A 21,099-nucleotide genomic window follows, 5' to 3' on the forward strand; every position below is an offset into this window, starting at 1 on the left:
GGGACAATCAGGACGTAGGTTAGACCTCATGTTACATGGCACTCGAAGAGTTTGTAAAGGAAAAAAGGATTCTGTAGAGCTAATTTTCAGAAGAATGTTGCCTTTGAGGCTACAACTTAGAGCTAGCTGGTTTGTATTACTACGTATCAACAAACTAGTGACAGCAAAACCATCAGTCGCTTCTAGGATTTCCAATCTTTTCTGAGAGAGATTTCTTGATCTATAAATCTGATACACAGGCCAAAAAAAAACGAAAGAAGCAAGCTAAGGAGGAGTAAAAAGATTTCTGTTTTTAGTGTGAGATAATTAGTGCCCAGATATACGTTCAACTGTACAAAGGAGGAGCATATGGAAAATACTTGGCTTAAGAAAATTGTAATCATAATCTGGCAAACTCTATTAAGATTCAAATTACCAGTTAAGTGAATGTAGACACTGAAGCGGTCATGAGGGTCTTTTTCCAGCATTACTGTAATACTTACAGCTCCAACCTTTCAGAGGTAAAACTCTGTACAAAGCAGATTTTCAGCATCCCTCAATTTTTCCAGAAAGCCAATCTGATTATACATTTTACGATACGGAGGTTAATGAAACTTACGCCAAGACAGACTTCCTCATGAACTTTTCACTGCAAGTAGACCCCCATTCAGTAGCATTACTGAACAGTATTGTGATGGGTGATAATGTCTCACAATTAATCAATAGAGAGGGGAACCCAATGTTAATTTTAACACAATCTCTCTAAACCTATTGTTTATAAGGGCAACCCTAATAATAATAATAATAATATAACCCTAAGTGTTTTATTAGGACTAATAAAAAATACTTAGGAGGGGCATTATAAACAATAAGGTTAGAGAGCTTGTGATAACATTTTTAGTCTGATTCCTCTCGATCACGTTAATTTTTCAAGAGTGTAATGGTCACCTTCCTGACATTTTAAATCTAAAACAGCAGATGTACTGATGAACGAAGGCGCATTTCCTCATGTTGTAATTTATTACTTACATTGCCAGATTGCTTTAAACTCACTCCGCTCCTGGAATGAATCACCTCTTTGTCGTCAGTTGGAAGCAATAATTATCAACCTCCATAATTAGTTGGAAGCAATTGCTCCATTCATAGAGCAATTTGGAGCATATGTGGGAAATTTCAAGACATTGAGCCCCACATTAGGGGAGAGGACTTGGCCTAACGGCTAGGGCGGTCGACCTCGAATTTGGGGAACTGGGTTCGAGTCTCGGCAATGACGCTGAACATCTTGTGATTCTGGGAAAATCACTTAATCTCCCCGTGCCAAACAAAAATTAATGTATCCTCATGTAATGCAACTGCTGCTATGTAAAGCGCTCTGATACCCGATTCGGGTCAAGTTCGCGCTATATAAACCTCTGTAAAAAAAGAAATATAATTATTTTTTTTTTTTTTTTAAAAGGACAGTTTTCAAGCAGCAGGATGATTTTTTTGTTTTAAGAAAAAATTGTGATTTAGTAACTGCCACTTTTAAAGCAATATAGCAGTTTACAGAATTGGCAAAGGGTTACAAGCCTAAATTAAGTTCTTACTGTTTACTGCACTACCAACAATAGTCAGTACACACAGAGAAATGTAGCATAGCCCTTTAGGCCCAAGCACCATCTGGGAATGTTAAGGAAATCATGAGACCATTAGCAAAATCACTGCCCTCAGTTGCTAAAAACTAAATGATCGATTCATAGGCAGTGTTGGTTTCCTCTCTCAGTAATTTTTTTATTTTTTTTTATTAAACCGTTTTTATTGCAGAATCACAGGATCATCACTGTACATACATTACGGGACTGCGTCTCAATCTCCTGTGCTAGATTTCTGGCAATCAGGATATCTTCGTACACAGCTTATTAGCCCACATCCCCGAGGCCGGGCAGCGTCAACAGGATGGACAGTGTCCCCGAACGATCTCAGTGGCTAATGACTTTAGTTTACTCCCAGGACGTCCATGTTCTGCTTTGGAATGTTTTCTCCCCCCCCCTCCTCCCCAACTAAACCCAGTCCCCAATCCGAGCCCCGATTGCCCTCGCCCCCCCCCTCCCCGCCCCCCACAGTGCTATCATCGACGCCTGGCAGATGCTTGAGTAAATGAATTTGGGTACTTTGTGTCGCAGTTACCTATCTACTGTGTGTGTGCGACTGGAGTAGCCCGGGGGCTGCCCTCCCTGTCCGATGGGACCCCTCCGTCTTCAGTCTCACTGTTGCCCAGGGCCTGCACCATCACCTCCCACGCTGTGGCCGCCTCCAATGCCTTATCATCCTCTCTACGGCTCGCTAGCTGGTACCTAAGTGTACTTTCGCTCGCCGCCCACCTCTGCAACTCCTTAAGCCATCTCTTATGCGTGGGGCCCAGCTTTGATTTCCATAGTCTCGTCACTTCCCTTTTTGCTAAGAGGAGGCCCATATCAATAAATTTACTCGTGGTTTTGTTCTTGGGCGTGTGCGGGAACCAGTGCAGAACGCAGACTGCTTTACTACATTGCAACTCCCTGTCTGTCGCCTCAGTCAGTGTCTCGCACACAGCCTTCCAATAATCACTCAGGCGGGGGCAATCCCACAACATGTGGCCGAGCTCCGCTCCAATCGCGCCGCACCTAGGGCACGCCGCCTCCTCCGCCCCGAAATATTTCCGAATTTTGCCCGGCGTAAGGTAAGCCCTGTGGAGAACATAGAAGTGGATCAGTTGGAAGCGGGCATTTCTCGTACTCTTTCTGGCCCTTCGAACCAGGCCCGCCCACGTTGCATCGGGAATCTCTGTTTGGAGATCTTCTTCCCATTTGTCTTTCAGGGCTGTCAGCGGTTGTAAAGTTTCGCTCAACATTCTGGAGTAGAGACAGGTGACAGCCTTGCGGGTGCCCGCCGACATCATAGCGTATTGGCACGCCGCGGACGTAGGAGGCTCGCGGAGCCCCTCCCTCCAGTACTCTCGCATCGCCCCAGTCACCGCCGCGTGCAGCAGGTAGTCCCCGCGCGGGAGATCGAACCGCTCTCGCAGCGCCTGATAAGGGAGCAATTCTCCCTCCTCGTATAAATCGCCCAGCATTTGGAGACCCGCCTCCTCCCAGACCTGTTCCTCTCTCAGTAATGAGTAGGGTGAATACAAATGAAGACATTACATTACTAATCAGCCTCTCATCAGCATCTTTATCAAAGTATACAGTAGGTTATCTGAATTCATTCAGTTAGGAAATGCCCACACACTATGAAACAGTGCTTGACACTATTATGATAGAATCGGGTCTTGCCGTGTCTAACTAAGTGACACTTAATGAGCAGCTCGCATTAATGGCCAATGGACCGCGGTATATGCTTTGAGGCCTCCGATCTCAAGGATCTGGCAGACCTTTACGTGTACGATTTAAGCTACTAGCAGTTTTAGTTAAACACAACACTGCATTTTTTCATTATTTGAAGATACCAAGCCTGTACAATGGAATCACTTCAGTTTAGTTACTGTTAGCAAATTGTAGAAGATCACAACTTTTTTCAGTTTTTATTTCCTACAGCTTGAGTGTGTCTTCAGAGGTTTGAAACTAAATGAAAAATAAATCAATGGTATTATTGTTTGAGGAAAATGTAAATAAAAACATTGTATACTAGATTTCAGAGTAATGTCAAAGAATCACTCTCTGCTGTCAGAACAAGATGGCAGAACTAAACCATGATCTAAGTTGAGTACAGCTGAACGGAGAGATCAGCTTGTTGACCTACCAAGCAGTTCAATGCTAACCATGACATATGCAATTTTTTGAGCATGTTCCTGATGTACGACACCTACATGGTATTTCACCCAAACATCCCAACAGATTGTCCTAGATATTAGGTTCCCAAGAAGGGGATTGGTTGCATATTCTTTGGGCCCATCTGTGCTATTTAATATTCGCCCATGTTATCAAGTCCTTACCTCTTAAAATTGAACTAAATTGGCACATTTCTGGTCTCCAAGGTGGCCAAACGCACTAAACATTGCCCCTTTAGGTGGATGATGTGATGTCTGCTGTACAGTGCAGTGTAATTGTTCCATTTGTGTGCCAAATGTAACACATTTTGCAGAATGTATTGTTTAAAGATCAACTAGGAAAAATGATGGGGTGCAATTTAAGAAATCTGCTCTTAGTTACTTTAATAATGCGCTTTTTACTGCACAGCTGACATTTTTCAGAGCTTTAAATAAGAGGGGTTACTATTATACAATAAATTGTTTGCAACATAGAAGACAAGCACTGGAACTTGTGACCTCTAGATCACGGCATATTTTGTATCAAGTGTCGCCCCACGAAGCCATTGTACCACAGTCCGTAAATCTTCTGGAGACCAACATAATTTCATCAGGGATACAAAATATATGGCATCTAGTTGAATATTTAACATCTTACTTCACATACTATCATAGTGCACCCCAGCCTTCTTGCCACATGCTAGTTAAAAGCTGAATAAATAAGGGGGGGTCACACATGGAAGACGGGTGCAAATCTAGATGAACTTCTAGCTAACTGTAGCTGGCACACGACACGTCCCACAGCGATTCCGTGACTTCTGCAGCCATTTTAGATTACACTGATGAGGTTCATCTGAGCAAGCAAATGGTACTAGCGTTGCAAAACGATCCCTCCTTAGTAGAGTTTTGCAACTGTAGCCATCGTATATGTACTGTGATAAGAATTTATTTTCCACTCCTAAATGGGGTTTGGGGGAGGGCATGGTTGGATAAATATCGCAAGACCAGCTTGATTTTTTTCTTCTTCTTAATCGTCTGCAAGACAGATGATGACATGCTTCCTATTACACTTATTCTAGAGTTAATCTACTGGGAGTTAAAGCCACAACATTTCCCTGCCCACTTACAACTGTGAATAGTACACAATTTTCTCTTGCTTCCAGGGACAGGGGGTCCCCATTATTGCAGTAGAGGTGGGATGAGTAAATTGATAGAGCTCTACAAGGAGGTCCTGCCATTAAACATGGACTGTTGTACAGGCATATTACATAATGCAGACAAAGGCATTACTCAACACCTCAATCAGATACTGGATAACTGACTTCAGAGTGCAAGTGCAAAGTTCCAGACCCCGAATGTCTACTAATCGTCTGTGCACAGCCATCCATCCAGTGTCACTACATATCAAAACACAAAGGGCTGGGAACAGAACAGGACTTGAATAGTACACTTTCCAGTCATGACAGATTATTTTTGAAAGGATAGCTTAATTTTCTGCCTAAAAACAGAACAAAGAAAATGGATGTGGAATCTTATATATCAGCCAAATTATGGTGATGGGCTAAGATTTCCTATTAATTCCTCAGTAAAGCCATGAAACTTCATTCCAAAACTGCCCCTAAATTAAAGTCTTAACAGACTGAGATTAATTATGAATGTTTCGAGAGAAAATGCAATTGACATATAAAGAAACTAAAATTTAAAATTAGTTATTTAATAAATTTGCTTGAATTTACTGTGAATAATAAAAATGGTATTTTGATTAAGGACAGGAAAACGTCTTGGCCAAATATTTTCAAAGCAAGAAAAATTAGATGTAAGCGGTTAATTATTTTTAGACTTCAGAGGCATGTCCTATTGCAATAGGGGACACTCCAGGCTGAATTAATGGCAGTACCTCTGTCATTGCTTGATGACCAACTAGTACCAACCCTAGTAACATGCAAAAAGGTTTTTACAGTATCATTCACATGGTTATTGTAGGAGAGTAGGGTCTGCTATCCTATGGTCACCCCAAATTTTTGCTTTTTGCTTCACTGGTTTTTGACATATTGAGGCTGTGGGCCTGCCAATCAGACCCCCAGCCTGCTGTTCTCTCTACTAAATTAAAACTATGCACCCTAGGTGCATAACCAAATTGGAAGTGGATCACCCTGTCAGCCCCTGTACCACTGTACACTAGGTACCCAGGGCATTGGTGTACCCAAGGCCTGCCAGGGGCTGAAGCATGTATTATGCCACCCCAGGCTTGGCCTAACAGTTTGACACAACTGGCTGATCACTCAGCTGGGGTAAGTTGGTGTAACCACCTCTTACTTAGGTGTAGTATACCTATACCTAACCTTAAATGGGACACCTGGTAACCTATAAGTCACTCCTATGGCAGGCCTTAACAATCCTGAAGGCAGAGTGCTTGGTTCCATGCGAGATGGTGCTCTGGCATGAGCTGAGCCTGTCTGCAGTGGTCGGAACAACTTCCTTCTACTGTTTCCAGATATCGTCATACCATATACTCTTAAGTGCATTATGAACCTCACGGTTAAATGCTATCTTTGGTTTGGCTTTATCAAAACATGTCGAGTAAGGTGTCATACGAATTGGAATACTAACCCCTCGCCAATTCTGGCGACGGGGTTAGCATTCCACCCTTCTAGAGGGACACGACATGTACAGTACCTGAAACCCGGGTAAAATCAGACATAGCCTCAGCTCCACAAAATGGATGCTGCCACCACAGACACAAGTCTGCCCTCCTGCTGCTGGGAGTCCTTCCAGCTTGGGAGGTGTGGACAAAGGGTTTCCTGCCAGGGGAGGTGCATGCACCACCCCAGACAGGATTTTGTGTATTGGTCAGGTAGGGCTTGAAAGAAACCAGACATGCCTGAGGCTCACAAGGAGCCTCGGTGCATATGCCAGTTCAAACCGGTCCTGGGGCACACCAGTCCCGGGCCTGGGGCGAGCTGGACAAAGGATTGGGGGTGTAACCACCCCCCTTCCTGGTCCCACCCATAGGGAGGGACCTAGCAGGTAGTCCGGCCCCTAGAATCCGCTTAAAGGTAGGAGCTGTGTCCTAAGACTTCAGACATCCTGGAATCAACTTGAAACTAAGAAGAAGACGGGAACTTCGACATTCTGCTGCACAGAAGACTGAAGGAAATCTCCCCTGTGGTCAGGGAGTGACCACCTTGCTAACGCAAGCACCATCCAGCGAATCAACGTCTGCTTTGCCGCCGCCTCCCGCCGGAGCCCGAGCCCAGAGACTGACAAGACCTGGACCTCCAGACCTCTCACCGCCCGATCCACAGTCCCTGAAAAGAGGGGACCCGTGGAGGCAACGAGACACGTGGAGCCAGCCATCTTGGAACGACGACGACAAGCTGCAAGTGCAACAACCGAGGCTCCCTCCAAGTTGTGCTTTGGGATCTGAGAAGCCCAACCCTCAAGCAGCATCTGCACCAAAGGTGAGCCCTCCAGCATCTCCACGATCTGCGTGGGGCCCTTCTGCATTTTGCCACTCGACGCGCCTAACCGGTTGCTGGCCCGCTGGCTAGTGGCCATCTTGGCGACGAACTTCACGAAATATACCGCTGGTCTGGTTGCTCCAGACTGGCCCTTGCTCCCCTCCAAAGGAGCAGTCCCTCTGACCTTGCTGGTCAGGACCATCAGCTTATTTCATCTCCTACAACAATTGCTTTTGCCAAGGCTTGTTTGTTTCGATCAAGTCGCCGACACCACCAACAGCGAAAGCCTGCGTGGGACAGCTTGTGAACCGACTCCTGGACGTCGTCGACCTCCAGGGACCACGTGGCTGCAGAGACAAGCTACACCTTTCTTCCTGTTTGCACCCGACATTGCCTGGTACCCACCTGGTGCCACGCTGGTCACTGGCTAGTGACTGTGAACACTGTCCCCTCTGCTTACAGGTCTTCTACAACTCCGATCCACTCTTGGATCCACCGCATCTCTCCCGGACCGACCGCCTGCAGCATCTTTGTCTTCAGGCTCCACGGAACAGATAGAAGAAACCCGACGCACTTCGAGGCCTATGCACCCGCTTCCTGTGGGTGAGGTAAAGCTGGCACTCCGGTGCCCAAGTGTAGTATTACATCTCTAGTGCCTGTGTTCCAAATCTTGAGTTCCTAGTCCATCCGGAAGATCCTCTTTGCAGTAACTTTGTACTTTTTACGCACCCATTGAAACCTATGGGAGCACGCGTGTGACTATTTGCTCTGCACACGCCACCCGTGGACCTCCTGGTCACTAACTGAAGTTAGCTCCTTGTAGGCCCAGCGATTCTAGAGGCCCTAGGCCTTTTCCCTTTTCGATTCGTGGTACTTATACCACTATTTTAGTATATGGTTCGAGCGGCCACCAGGGCCTATCCATATAAAGTGCAACTTCTGTGTATTCTACTGTAATCTTGTTTGACGATTTGTGCTCCTGTGCTCATAAAGAGACTAGGGGTTACTTTGAGAAATAAATACATATATATTTTGAATATATATCTGTTTGGTGTCCTTTCATTGGTATAAAGGGGGGTTACATTTGGTAAAACAGCTGGCTTAACACGCTTCACGAGTTTAGCCTCAAAGACTGCTTAGCCTACGCTACCACTAGGGCAGCTAGTCCGAAAAGGTTGACTTACAACCACACCATAAGGGTTGCTTGGCATGGTACAAGGTGATCACTTTAACTAGTGAGCATCATATACCAGGCCAACTTCTCACAGTTATATCCTAGACTACAAAAGCTTGGGCCTGGTCCTCATTTTAGGAATATATATCTAAAGATAACAACTTAATACAGCTCAAGAGGTTTCTTACTTTCAAATGACCCCGCACCCCCCCCAAATGGAATGGCCAATAAAAACTGGGCAGCACACTGTCCACCTACTGAATGCTGAGGTCTTGTTCTTTTTTTTTTTAAACATATTGAGATGTTAGTATTATGTACATGTTTCCACCTTTAATTTCGTGGTCTTAAAGGTATGTCATCCCACTGAACACCAACTACCAGGATCTATGAAAATGACTTGGTTTGCCTGCTTGTACATTGTAATAGTCACTGTCAGAATTCTGAATCAAAAAAAGTTAAAAGCATACTAAAAAAACACAGTTGCACTAAGTAGTTTGACATAGAAACATAGTGCGCATATCTGAGTGAATCACTAAAGAAGCTCATCGAGAAGCCAGTGACTGAGCAAAGATCCTAGCATGCCACTTACAAATTCATGCTTCAGTGTATACTATTCTCTGGTGCAAATGTTATCAAATGCATGTTACATGAATCTGGCTTAGTATCAAGTCACAACAACCGGGAGAAGTGCTTAGCTTAATTTCAAAACTATTTTCAATTTATCTAGACCTTACCAGAACAGGATTGTTACTAGCCAAGGGAAAGCCATCACCAAACAAATATTTCCATACTTTCTCAGACAACAACACAGCCTTGCTTAGACGGAGTGGGGTCAATAGAAGAACCAGCATTTTAGGACTGGCTTAAAAGCAGAGCTGTCCTGCAAGACTGTACCTATTCTTCAAAATATAGAAGGAATATGTTTTGTTTTCACTCCGGAGTATTACACTCTCACCTCATGCTACGGGCTATGTGAAATATAATTTTGGCTTCCATGAAGTGCTTCCACTGGAATGCATGAACTATTTTACAGCTGAAACGTATCATCAAACAGCCACACACACACACACTTTATTGTCCAAAGTAAAGTTTGATCCCACAATGGTGTATGATTTAGCACTCCTTTAACCTCCCCTTTTCAGGTCATTCACTGTCACCATAAACAGTCAGGATGAATTATGTGAAAAAAGACAATACAAAGTGGACAAAATACATACTTTCTATAGCTGGCTTTGGTCCACTGACTAATGATTCTGTAATCTGAGAGGCAACAGAGCTGTCAAACCCAGAATTCGAGGAGTCCGGATCAGGGTCACTGAGAATGCTGGGGAAACTTGCCTTGCTCTGCGTTGGTAGCTCAGACTGTCGTTCTGAAATCAAGCATATCAAATCAGTCATTATCAAAACAGTTTACAATTATTGGATAAAAATGTACATTGTAGTAAAAGAGGAAAGTGTTTAACAATTATCATAATGCAATACCAATTTAGGTTGCAGCCTACTAGACAGTGCATGCCCTAACTGTTGTGAGACAACCTGTCAGTTTACAGTGGGCTTACAACCCCTCTCCCTTTGCTTACCACTGTTTGGCTTTATTGTCAATCATTTGCTTCCTTCTTATAAGTTACCTTGTGTGAGCGTTACTGCCTCCTCTTGTTGTCCCACCCCTGGAGCATGGCCGAACTACTGCTCCTTCCAAGAAAAATCATTGCCAGAGACAATGGGTCTCAAAAGGTAAGACCTATTGGCTTGGCCAATGATTGTTAGCCTATGTTACACATCGTATAGGGATCCTGCAGTACTAATCGCCTCTGTGTAGATTCTCTTTAGGCAGGCTAGCTGTTGCAATTGTAACTTCAACAATTATACCACAATGTTTCTCGTGTCTAAATGTTATCAGTTTTGAATTTTAAGAAATAAAATTATTGAAACTGTAAACCAACAGAAATGCAACTTCCACCAAGAGCTAAAAACAAAGACACCTCAAACATGACTAAACAGGGAGATTGGAGTGGCAGTATACTGTAAGGTAACAAATAGCTTTATGTTATTTTATGTTAAATCAATTTATAGAGCGCAACGTATACCCAAGGGTGTCTTGTTGCCGATAGCTAGGCAGAGTACGAGGGCATGGTGTAGGAGGCAGTTTACAGGTTAAAAGGTCAAGGTTTCAGAAGCTTTCTAAAAGCAAGCAGCAAGGATGCTGATCTGATATGGGGGGGGAAGAGGGGGGGCATGGTGTTCCACAGTCTTGTGGCTCCCGCATGGAAGCTGCTGCCGGCCCATCTAGTTTTCTTATATCTAGATGGAGTGACTATAGGTGCCCAGAGATCTAAGGTTCCTGGTAGCAGTGTACCATAAGATGGTATTTCTGAGAAATTCTATGTCAGGACCGGAGGCAAGGTTTATGCTATTCTTTCTTCACTTTATTGAATAGCAGCCATTTGAAGTCAAAGTAAAACAAACTACTATTCCCATGGAACATCGGGAATAACAACAGTTTGAAAACAATAGAGTCCATGGATAGAATGTCCTGTCCATCTGCACCAATCATGAGGCTCCAGGATCCTCATAGTCCTCTGTTACTGTCCATTCCCCATCTTTCTTCTGCTTATTTTCTCCGACTGCGATTCCTACACTGTACATGCTGATGATATTTAGGCCTTAAGGGGTTACCGCTTTATGGTTTATACCCGCTTTGGAGCGAGGTTGCTTCTCGGTTCACACTGTGTACGTTTCTCGTCAGAAGCAGCGGAGAGCGGACGCGCACGTCAGCGAGTTCAACCGCTAACGAGTGTCCGCCTCAGATCTGCTTGTGACATATTTGTGATACATTTAGTTTCATCTTGGACTTAACCTAATTTCTCCTCAGATTTCATCCGCGAGCCACCCGCTACTCGGCTGACTCACGTTCGGCCATGGGAGTGCCTGAGCTCCTTAACGGCGGTGACGGTGCGGGGTCACGGTGAAATCCTCCCACCGCTAGAGGGCGCTCGACGTGCACCCGACCTGTACGTGCGAGCTTGGATTCCGCACATTCCGAGATCCAAGCCGCATCGCCGTGGGGAGCCTTGTCTGCCTACTTAAACACCAGCTGGGTCTGTGATTACTGCCATTAGGCAGCTCTCACTGTCTCTGAACGCCCGCATACCTTGGAATCTGTATCCTGCCATTAGGCAGATTTATGTGGCATTTCGCCCTGGGAGTCAGTATTTCTAGGCCTTACCACGCTCATTAAATATAGTCAGTACTGCAGGCCCCATTGTCCTGCTGGGACCCTCGTGAGGCAGGCTGCCCTTTAGATTTTGGCACCAGGGCTGTTGGGTCCCGGGCTTAGGCCCTTTAAAAACTGCGAGCACTGCCCGCCTAAAGTTAAGGCTGACACCCAGCCCCCTTATATCGAAGTTACCCCCTCTCCATTACTTTTCCACTCACCTGGTTCAGGGTTAACTCCCCTTTGGTTCTATGGATACTTACCAGGACGATACATAACAGGATGACCAGTGAGAGGAGGACCCACTTACGGCGCTGCAATGGGACGGCGATTTTTATGATGCGGTTGACGCATCTATCCACAAGGCGGTAGAGAAAGCCATGGCACCCCTTGAGGATCGTTTGTCCCGACAAATTGCGCAAGCCTGAAACAGGCTGGCTACAGCCACCCAGTCCTTACCTTCCACCCCACCACCTAGCGGATCCCTTGCTGACCAGCAGCCTCCGCCTGCCAAGCGCGCCAGAGACGCTGGGGTGGATGTAGATGCCTTTGATCACCTTAAGCAGGCATTTCTAGCAAGTACTTTTTTGAAAGAAGGGGACCCCAACATAACCAATGCACTTGCTATACACAGGGACTTAACAATAATAGGAAAAAATTAATAGCAAGCTATGATCAAATTATGCCAACAAATACCAAATACCAGGTATATGAATGGACGTAACCAATAACTATGCTCCACATATAGATCAAAAGACAAGTATAATTTTGAGAATTATATATAATTTTATATGTATTCATCAAATATATATATATATATATATATATATATATATATATATATATATATATATATATCTATATCATTTTGAATTCATCTATTAAGATCATTTGTTTGTTTTCTTTTCAAAAGATAGAAAAAAAAATATATATACAATGCTAATAATTATTTACAAAAAGTAAATCTCAAATATCAGAAATTATATATAGGAGGAAATTCATAAGTTAATATAACAGTCTGATCTGATAAGATTAATAATACGGACGATGTGTAGTCCACTTTGGACACACAGGGTCTCTGAGCAGGTATGCTGGGCCCAGATGATTTCCTCCACCCACGCTCCATGGATTGGGCCCCCTCAGACAAAGGTGCCCAGTATGTCACGAGCCGGATCAGTCGGCCGCTGGATGCTACTGCTCGCAACTGCCTTTCGGGCGGAGTGCCCTCGCCCCTTTTTGGAGGGGAAGGTAGCAGCCACTCCCGACATAGATCCCCGTATGGCTACCTTCCTTCAGAAATTTGTCAAAGACCCCAAAAAGGGGATTGACAGGTCTTGGAGGGCTTGTCAGGACAAGCTCCTCAACGCCCTAGGCCCAATTACGAAAATCCTCGATATGGCGGAAGAGGCAATGTCATCGGGGTCCCTTATATCCCCTGAGAACCTTTCCTCTTGGGCCCAACGCGTGGTGGTATTTTGTGGCAATGCCAACTGCGCCATATCTACTGAGCAGCACAGGTCCCTGCTAATCAAGGTAGATCCCAAATTGGAAAATCTGTCCGACTCAGAAGCGGGCCGAATTGCACAGGGCGGCTTCTTTGGGGAGCTCTTTATTAAAGAGTTAGGAAGGTCTGTGAACACCTTTACGTCCTTAGATAAGGCGCAATCCTCGATAAAAAATGGTGTTTCACCCTTGGGTTTTCCGAGGGACCGGACAAGGAAGAAGCCTCTTGTCCAGCCACCCTAACCAACAGAGGGGACAAGGCTCCAACCATTGTCAATACCAGGACCAGGCCAGGTTCGGGAATTTCTACCCGACCAGAGGACAACGCAGCAAAAACAGAGGCAGCAGATGCGGTAGCGCCTCCAACTCTTCCGGTGAGTGTTCTCCCTTCTTTCCTTCTAAAAGTGGGGGCCCGTCTGGCGCATTTTTACCAGGCCTGGACTTACATCACGGGGGACGCATGGGTCTTGCAAACCGTACAAGGGTTCTACATAGAATCCCACGGGGAACCTTCGCAGTCCGTTACACCACGCCCACTCTGTTTTTCGTCAACAGACGCCGCTTCGGTCAACTAGGAGGTCCAGTCTCTGCTGGACAAAGGGGCGATCGTAGAAACGCTGCCCCACCCCAGAGGCTTCATCAGCAACCTCTTCCTGGTGGACAAGACGGACGGGGGTCAGCGACCTGTCATCAACCTTCGCAAGTTCAACGAGTGGCTGGTCTACCGCCACTTCAAGATGGAGGGAATTCATCTCATTTGTGATATTCTCAGACCTCATGACTGGATGGTGCGCCTCAATTTCAAGGACGCCTACCTTGCGATTCCCATTTTTCCTCCGCACCGGAGGTTCCTGCAGTTTTTCTGGAGGAGCAGGACATACGAGTTCACCACTCTACGGTTCGGCCTTTCCTCAGAGCCTAGGTGCTTCACCAAGGTCCTCCGTCTGGTTATAGAACGCCTGCGAGCGTCGGGAATGAGGCTCATTGTGTACCTGGACCACATCCTGTTGATGGCCCAGTGCCCAAACACACACTCTCGCTAGCTTCAGACGGCAGTCGACCTTCTTCAGAGCCTCAGCTTTATAGTCAACTAGGCCAAATCCACGCTGGTCCCAGCCCAGAAGGTCGTTTTTCTCGGTTTCTTGATCGACTCCACAGAGTAGTCTCTCAGCCTTCCCTCTCGCAATATCGTGAAGATCCACCATGAGAACGGGTGCAGTGTGAGAACACAGATGCGAGCTCCGTACAACTCTATGGGAAAGTACGGTTGGAAAAGGCAAATGCTACTTACCAGTATGCATCTGTTCTTGGCATGTAGAGCTGCAGATCTACACACTGTGCATAGATCGCCATCTGGTGTTGGGCCCGGATGTTTGCAGTTGTTTTTCCTCTTGGAAAGTCTTTGGAAGTCACGAGGTCTGTGACTCCTCCTTTGGATGGTATTGTGCATGGGCTTCGGCTCCATCCTCAGATTGTTTTTCGCCAGCAGGGAAAGAGGGAGCATAGTATTAACAGTGAAGATGCCCATGTGTGTTGTATCTAAATAAGATAAACTGGAACAGATAAAGGGAGGCGGGTGGGTGTGTGTGTAGATCTGCAGCTCTACATGCCAAGAACAGATGCATACTGGTAAGTAGCATTTGCCGTTCAAGGCATATGAGCTGCAGATTACACACTGTGCATAGATTATATAGCAGTACCCATCCTTAGCGGCGACCACCAGTATCTGTTGCAGTGGTTTGAAACAATGTCTTTAGTACAGCCTGGCCCACACTAGCCTGTTGCTTAGTTTGCACATCTACACAATAGTGTTCAGTGAAAGTGTGCGGTGTTGACCATGTAGCTTCTCTGCAGATATCATCTAAGGGAATGTTCCCTAAAAATGCCATGGAAGCCCCTATCTTACGTGTAGAGTGGGCTTTAGGTGGAACAGATAGCGTTTGTTTTGCTTTGTGGTAGCAAATCTGAATGCATTTGACAATCCACCTAGCTTTCCTTGATTTGGAGATGGGGTTGCCTTTGTGTGGTGGTGAGAAAGATACAAACAGTTGTTTGGTCTTACGAAAGGGTTGTGTTCTCTCGATGTAGTAGAGCAAGGTTCGTTTGACATCTAATGTGTGGAGAGCTCTTTCTGCAACGGTCTGTGGTTGAGAGAAGAATACTGGTAGTTCCACAGATTGGTTTAGGTGAAAAGGAGAAATGACTTTAGGGAGGAATTTTGGATTAGTACGAAGAACAACCTTGTTATGGTGCATTTGGAGAAAAGGTTCTTGAATGGTAAGTGCTTGTATCTCACTGACCCTTCTGAGGGAAGAGATGGCTACAAGAAAGGCAGTTTTCCATGTTAGGATTTGAAGTTCACATTTGTGTAGAGGTTCAAAGGGAGGCCCCATTAGTCTGGTGAGAACGATGTTTAGGTTCCACACAGGTGAGGGTGGCACTCTAGGGGGAATTATTCTTTTGAGGCCTTCCATGAAGGCTTTTATGGCAGGTACTCTAAAGAGTGATAGATGTTGCCAGTTTTGTAGATAAGCTGCTATGGCTGCAAGGTGCAGTCTAATAGACTTGTAAGCTAGATTTCATCTTTGTAGGTGTAGTAAATAGCCTATGATGTGTTGAATGGACACATCTAGGGGATTGAAGTTCTTGTTGTGACAATAGACCACAAAATGTTTCCACTTGGCTGCGTAGCAAGCTCTAGTGGTGGGTCGCCTAGCTTCTCTAATGACGTTCATGCAGTCAGGGGGAAGATTTAGATAACCGAATTCTAGGATTTCAGGAACCAGATCGCAAGGTTGCGCTGAGCTGGGTCCGGGTGCCTGATCTCTCCATGGTTCTGGGTTAAGAGACGTGGAGAGAGGTGTAGCTTTTGGTGCGGTACTACAGATAGTTCCACCAGTGTGGTGTACCACGGTTGTCAGGCCCAAGTTGGAGCTACTAGTAGGAGAGTGAGGGAGTGCTGTTTTAGTTTGCGCACCACTAATGGAATGAGTGGGAGAGGCAGAAAAGCGTACGCAAATTTGCCTGACCAATTCATCCATATCGCATTGCCTTTGGACAATGGGTGTGGATATCTGGCGGCGAAGCTTGGGCATTTGGTGTTTTCGTGGGTGGCGAAGAGGTCGATCTGTGAATGACCCCACATTTGAAAGTACGGGTAAAGAACTTGTGGATGGAGTTCGCACTCGTGAATTTGTTGTGTTTGTCTGCTGAGCAGATCTGCCATAGTGTTTTGGACTCCTGGGACATATTGGGCTAGGAAAAAGATTTTTTGGTGTATGGCCCATCTCCCTGTGCTAGCTGAGAGAGTTGGGGAGAGTGTGTGCCGCATTGTTTCTATATATAGTATATGGCTGTCACGTTGTTGGTGCAGACTAAGACGGCCTTGCCTGAGACATGAGTTTGAAAAGCTTTTAGTGCTAAGAATATGGCTAGTAACTCCAGATAGTTGATGTGGAGTAACTTTTGTTGAGGTGTCCACCTGCCCTGCATGGTGTGATGTAATAGGAGAGCTCCCCAGCCGGAGAGCGATGCGTCTGCTGTCAGTACTATCTGAGGAACCGGGTCCAGGAACGGTCGCCCTTTGGAAAGGTTTGTGGTGGTCCACCATTGCAGAGAGCGATGGGCCCGACCGTCTACCAACACCAGATCTGTCAATTGACCCTGGGCCTGGTTCCATTGGCGCGCTAAGCACTCTTGGAGAGGACGCATCTGGAGTCTTGCGTGGGGTACTATGAATATGCAAGAGGCCATCATTCCTATTAGTTGCATGAACACTCGAGCTGGAAGAGAGTGTTCTGGCTGAAATTTGGCACGGAGAGCCTGAATGCTTGCTATCCTGGCCGGACTGGGGTAGGTTAGCGCTTTGGCGGTGTCTATAGTGGCACCGAGGTATAGCTTTACGTGGGTTGGTTGCAGATGGGACTTCATGTGATTTATTGTGAAGCCCAGGTCGTGAAGTAATTGGATAGTGGCTTGGGTGTGTAGTACACATTGGTTGTATGAGCTGTCTTTTATGAGCCAGTCGTCTAGGTATGGGAAGATATGAATGTGTTGCCGTCGCAGGTGTGCTGCCACTACCGCTAGGCACTTGGTAAACACCCGTGGTGTTGTGGTGACTCCGAAGGGGAGCACTTTGAATTGATAGTGTTGGCCGTCCACCACAAATCTGAGAAACCTCCTGTGAGCGTTGTGAACAGGAATGTGGAAGTAGGTGTCTTTGAGGTCTAAAGTGGCCAGGAAGTCGTTTTGGGAGAGCTGTGGAAGAACCTGCTGGAGTGTGACCATGTGGAAATGGTCTGAGTGTATATATTGATTTAGGGGTCTGAGGTCTAGGATGGGCCTTAGAGTGTCATTCCTTTTTGGTATGAGAAAATATAGAGAGTAAACTCCCATATTTTATGGATTGGTAGGCACTGGTTCTATCGCACCCTTTTGTAGGAGGGAGATTACCTCCTGCTTTAGTAATGTTAAATATTCCCGTGACATCGGGTGGTGTTCGGGTAGAATGTTTGGGGGGTGGTAGATGTTAGTTCGAGGCAGTATCCTGAACTAATTATTTGGATTACCCATTTGTCTGAGGTGATTGTAGTCCAGATAGGAAGGAAATTTTAGAGTCTGCCCCCGACCGGAGTGGGATTGTCTGGGGGGAGTGGAGGGAAGTCATTGGGTAGGGGTGGAGGCAGAGCGGGAGGTGTTTGTCTTGCCTCTGCCTTTGTTATTGTTGCCCCTGTAGCTGCCTCTTTGGTAACCCCTTGTAAACGTGGATTGGGTAGGGGCTTTATAGGAAGTGGAGTCGAAGGAGTAGCCTCTGGATGTGCTTCGAAAGGAAGAGCGGCGAAAGGAGAGTCTGGGAGGATGCGATTGTAAGGCCCCCATAGACTTAGCCGTATCTGTCTTTCTTCATTTTTTTCTAGGGCCTCGTCCACTTTTGGGCCGAACAGATGTTCCTGGTCAAAGGGGTGGTTCAGAATGGAAGCTTGCACCTCCGGTTTGAAACCTGAAATCCGTAGCCAGGCATGGTGATGGAGGACGACGCTGGTGTTAATTGTCCTAGAGGCGGTGTCAGCTGCATCTAGGGCACAGCGGATGGAGGTGTTGGTGATGTTTTTTCCCCTCCTGGATTAGCTCATTGGCTCTATTTTTATATTGGTCAGGGAGGTGTTGCATTATGACTTCTAGTTCGTCATAATGTGCCCTGTCATATCTTGCCAGAAGCGCTTGTGTGTTGGCGATGCGCCATATGTTGACAGCCTGGGATGCAGTGCGCTTGCCCGATGCGTCCAAGAGTTTGGAGTCCTTGTCAGGTGGTGGTGCCTCGCCTGGGTGTTTGCCCGCTTTCTTGCAGTAGACACTACTAGGGAATCTAGTGGTGCTGGCCCTCTGATGTAGGTGGGATCTGTAGGGGCGGCCTTATATTTGTCGATGCGAGGGTTGATGACCCTGGATCTGACCGGGTCTTTAAAGACCTCCAGCGCATGTTTGATAACGCCTTTGAGCATGGGCAGAATGGAAGTGGCCCTGTGTGTTGTATCGAAGGTATCAAGGAGGAAGTCCTCCTCCACGGGGTCAGTATGGAGATCCACACCGTGGTAATGTGCAGCCCTTTGGAGTAGTTGGTTGAACCCCATTGAGTCTTCTGGTGGGGATGGTCTCGAAGGGTAGAGATCATCCTGTGGGACGTTAGGGATGTCTGGAATGTTATAGTCGTCCCATAGGTCTGAGGAGCCTGTAGGAGTGGGGTCCCCTGTAGGTTGGTCATGGGGCTCGTCCCCTGTATCATCATAGACATCATCATCCTCATCCGGAGAGGGTATGGGGGAATGATGGGGTGAGGGAGGGGGAAGTGGAGGGGTGAAGGTATTCTCAAAGGGAAGGTAGCAAAGTCTATCCTCTTTGGAGGTGGAGGCGGGACAGGCTTGTCCAGCTGTCTCTTTTTGATGCCGAGCATCAAATGTCCAGTCTTAGGGTCCTTGACCAGTGTTTTTTGTAATGGATCAGGCCTAAATAGTTCTTCAGAGAGTGCCCGCTCCGTCGGTGCAGAAGGAGTCAGGGGCGTAGGTTTTTTTGTTTTGGAGTCTGCACCAGTTTGTTGTTTTGAACTGTGCGGCTTTGGAAGGGCTGGTTGGTCACTCGGTTCAGAGATGCCTTTCGGCTTCGAGGTGTGGGTGTCGATGGCTTTGTGTTTTTTGCTCGGCTCCGAAGACTGTGTCGGCACCGAGGAGCCGGTGCTGGTTTTCGGCGCCGAGTGCTTCGGTGTGGAGCTCGGTGCCGAGGAGGAGGGCATTTTCTTTTTCGGCGTCGGTGCGGAGGAGTGTTTCTTGGCACCGATGGTGGGCTGGCTCGAGCCCGAGCCGCCTGTAGGCTTGATAGGCTTCTTTACCGGTCCCGAAGGCGCGGTGTGGGAAGCAGTGTCCTTGGTCGTGCCTAGGCCCGAGGATTGTGCGTCGATTGAAGAACTGGAAACTGTTCGGAACCGGAGCGCGAAGATCACATCCAAGCCCGATGGCGGAAAAATACAATCTGAGAATGGAGCCGAAGCCCATGCGCAATACCATCCAAAGGAGGAGTCACAGACCTCATGACTTCCAAAGACTTTCCAAGGGGAAAAACAACTGCAAACATCCAGGCCAAACACCAGATGGAGATCTATGCACAGTGTGTAATCTGCAGCTCATATGCCTCGAACTTACAGTTTAAGGACACTTCGGAGAGGACTTCAAGCAAACCCTTTGGAACATAGAAGGTTCTAAGGCCAGCGCCCTTGTGAGTACCGAGGTACCAGTGTTACCTATCCCAGAGGAGCCGGGTGCCTAGGGGTCAAGTGGTGTCAGAAACCCTCGTCGTTTTCAATGGTGCGATGCAAAGAAGTGCTGTAGCCGGGAAGATGAAGTGTCCAGTGGAATCCAAGCCTTGATCCGAGGTGAGAAGAACCTGAAAGCAGAGCGGGACAGACTCTGGGTCACTTCAGGGTGACCAGGGGCTCGGTAGACGAATGCCCAGCGATGTCGGGTGCTTCAGGTACGATGATAGGATGCTTGACTCTGTAGCCACGGGTACCAGGAGACGTCGATGACGACCAAAGTCCGGAGGTGAGCTGTCGCACGAAGGATGTCGAGTGCTCGGGGGTGGGAGGGGGCTGTGGTCAGTGTTCGGATTGAACACCAACAAGCCTTGGCAACGGCGACCGACGCGGGCAGAGGAAACAAGTTACGGTGAGGACCAGCAAGGTCCTGGGGACTCTCCAAGCAATGGAGAGTCAGGGCACGTCTGAAGCAACCAGGGAAGCCCAAGGAAATTTAAAGTTACCTTCACAGGGACCCACATGCCAACAGACCAGGGATCGCGAAGGGACCTCGAGCTGAATCACGAAATACCAGCCCAAGGAACACTCGTGGAGTGTAGGCTGGAAATCTTCAATGGAAATACTGCTCGGGGTCAGGACTACACGTAGCCCAAAGCACAGCCTCAGGGATCGCCAAAAAGCATATGCTGCTGCAAAAGTACACGGTGCACAGGGGGGTCGGGTTGCACGGTCCCCTCGAGGGATATTGGTCTCAGAATTGCTGAGAGGTCAGATCAACCTCAGGGAAGCTCGGGAACCCACCTCCTGTGTTGCAGAAATCTTCGGAGTCCGCAGGAGCTCAGGAGATGCAAACCGGTCAGATGAGTTAAGGTGCCTGCTGCTTCAGGGGAGTAACTCCTTTACTCCAAGGGAGATTCTTCTGTTGTCCAGCGAAGTGTAGCCCGTCGAAGTACGTGATTTGTGCTTGCAGAGTTTAGTCCAGGTAAAATCTAAAGTCCTGTAGTGAGGGTTCCTACTTTATACCCAAGGAAGGGGTTGGACAAACTCTGGGGACCCACCTATGGGAGGGTCAGGACAGAGGAGTGACTACACCCATGTCCTTTGTCCAGTTTTGTGCCAGAGTAGGAGCAAATGGCTCCTGCAACCGGTTTCAGCTGGGCTATGCACAAGGACACCAAATGTGCCCCCAGTGCAGAC

At 47.0% G+C, this 21,099-nt stretch overlaps 1 protein-coding gene across 1 annotated transcript in view; it reads right to left on the bottom strand.

The window, feature by feature from the left end:
* CNOT11 (CCR4-NOT transcription complex subunit 11) overlaps nt 1–21,099 on the bottom strand; it is a 155,511-nt gene that overhangs the window by 95,895 nt on the left and 38,517 nt on the right. The window contains exon 3 of the mRNA XM_085622759.1: nt 9,598–9,750. Within this exon, the coding sequence (XP_085478885.1) occupies nt 9,598–9,750 (153 nt within the window). The remainder of the gene's footprint in view (nt 1–9,597; nt 9,751–21,099) is intronic.

This window comes from Triturus cristatus, chromosome 8 (assembly GCF_964204655.1).
Source record: "Triturus cristatus chromosome 8, aTriCri1.1, whole genome shotgun sequence".
NCBI classification, from domain to species: Eukaryota; Metazoa; Chordata; class Amphibia; order Caudata; family Salamandridae; genus Triturus; species Triturus cristatus.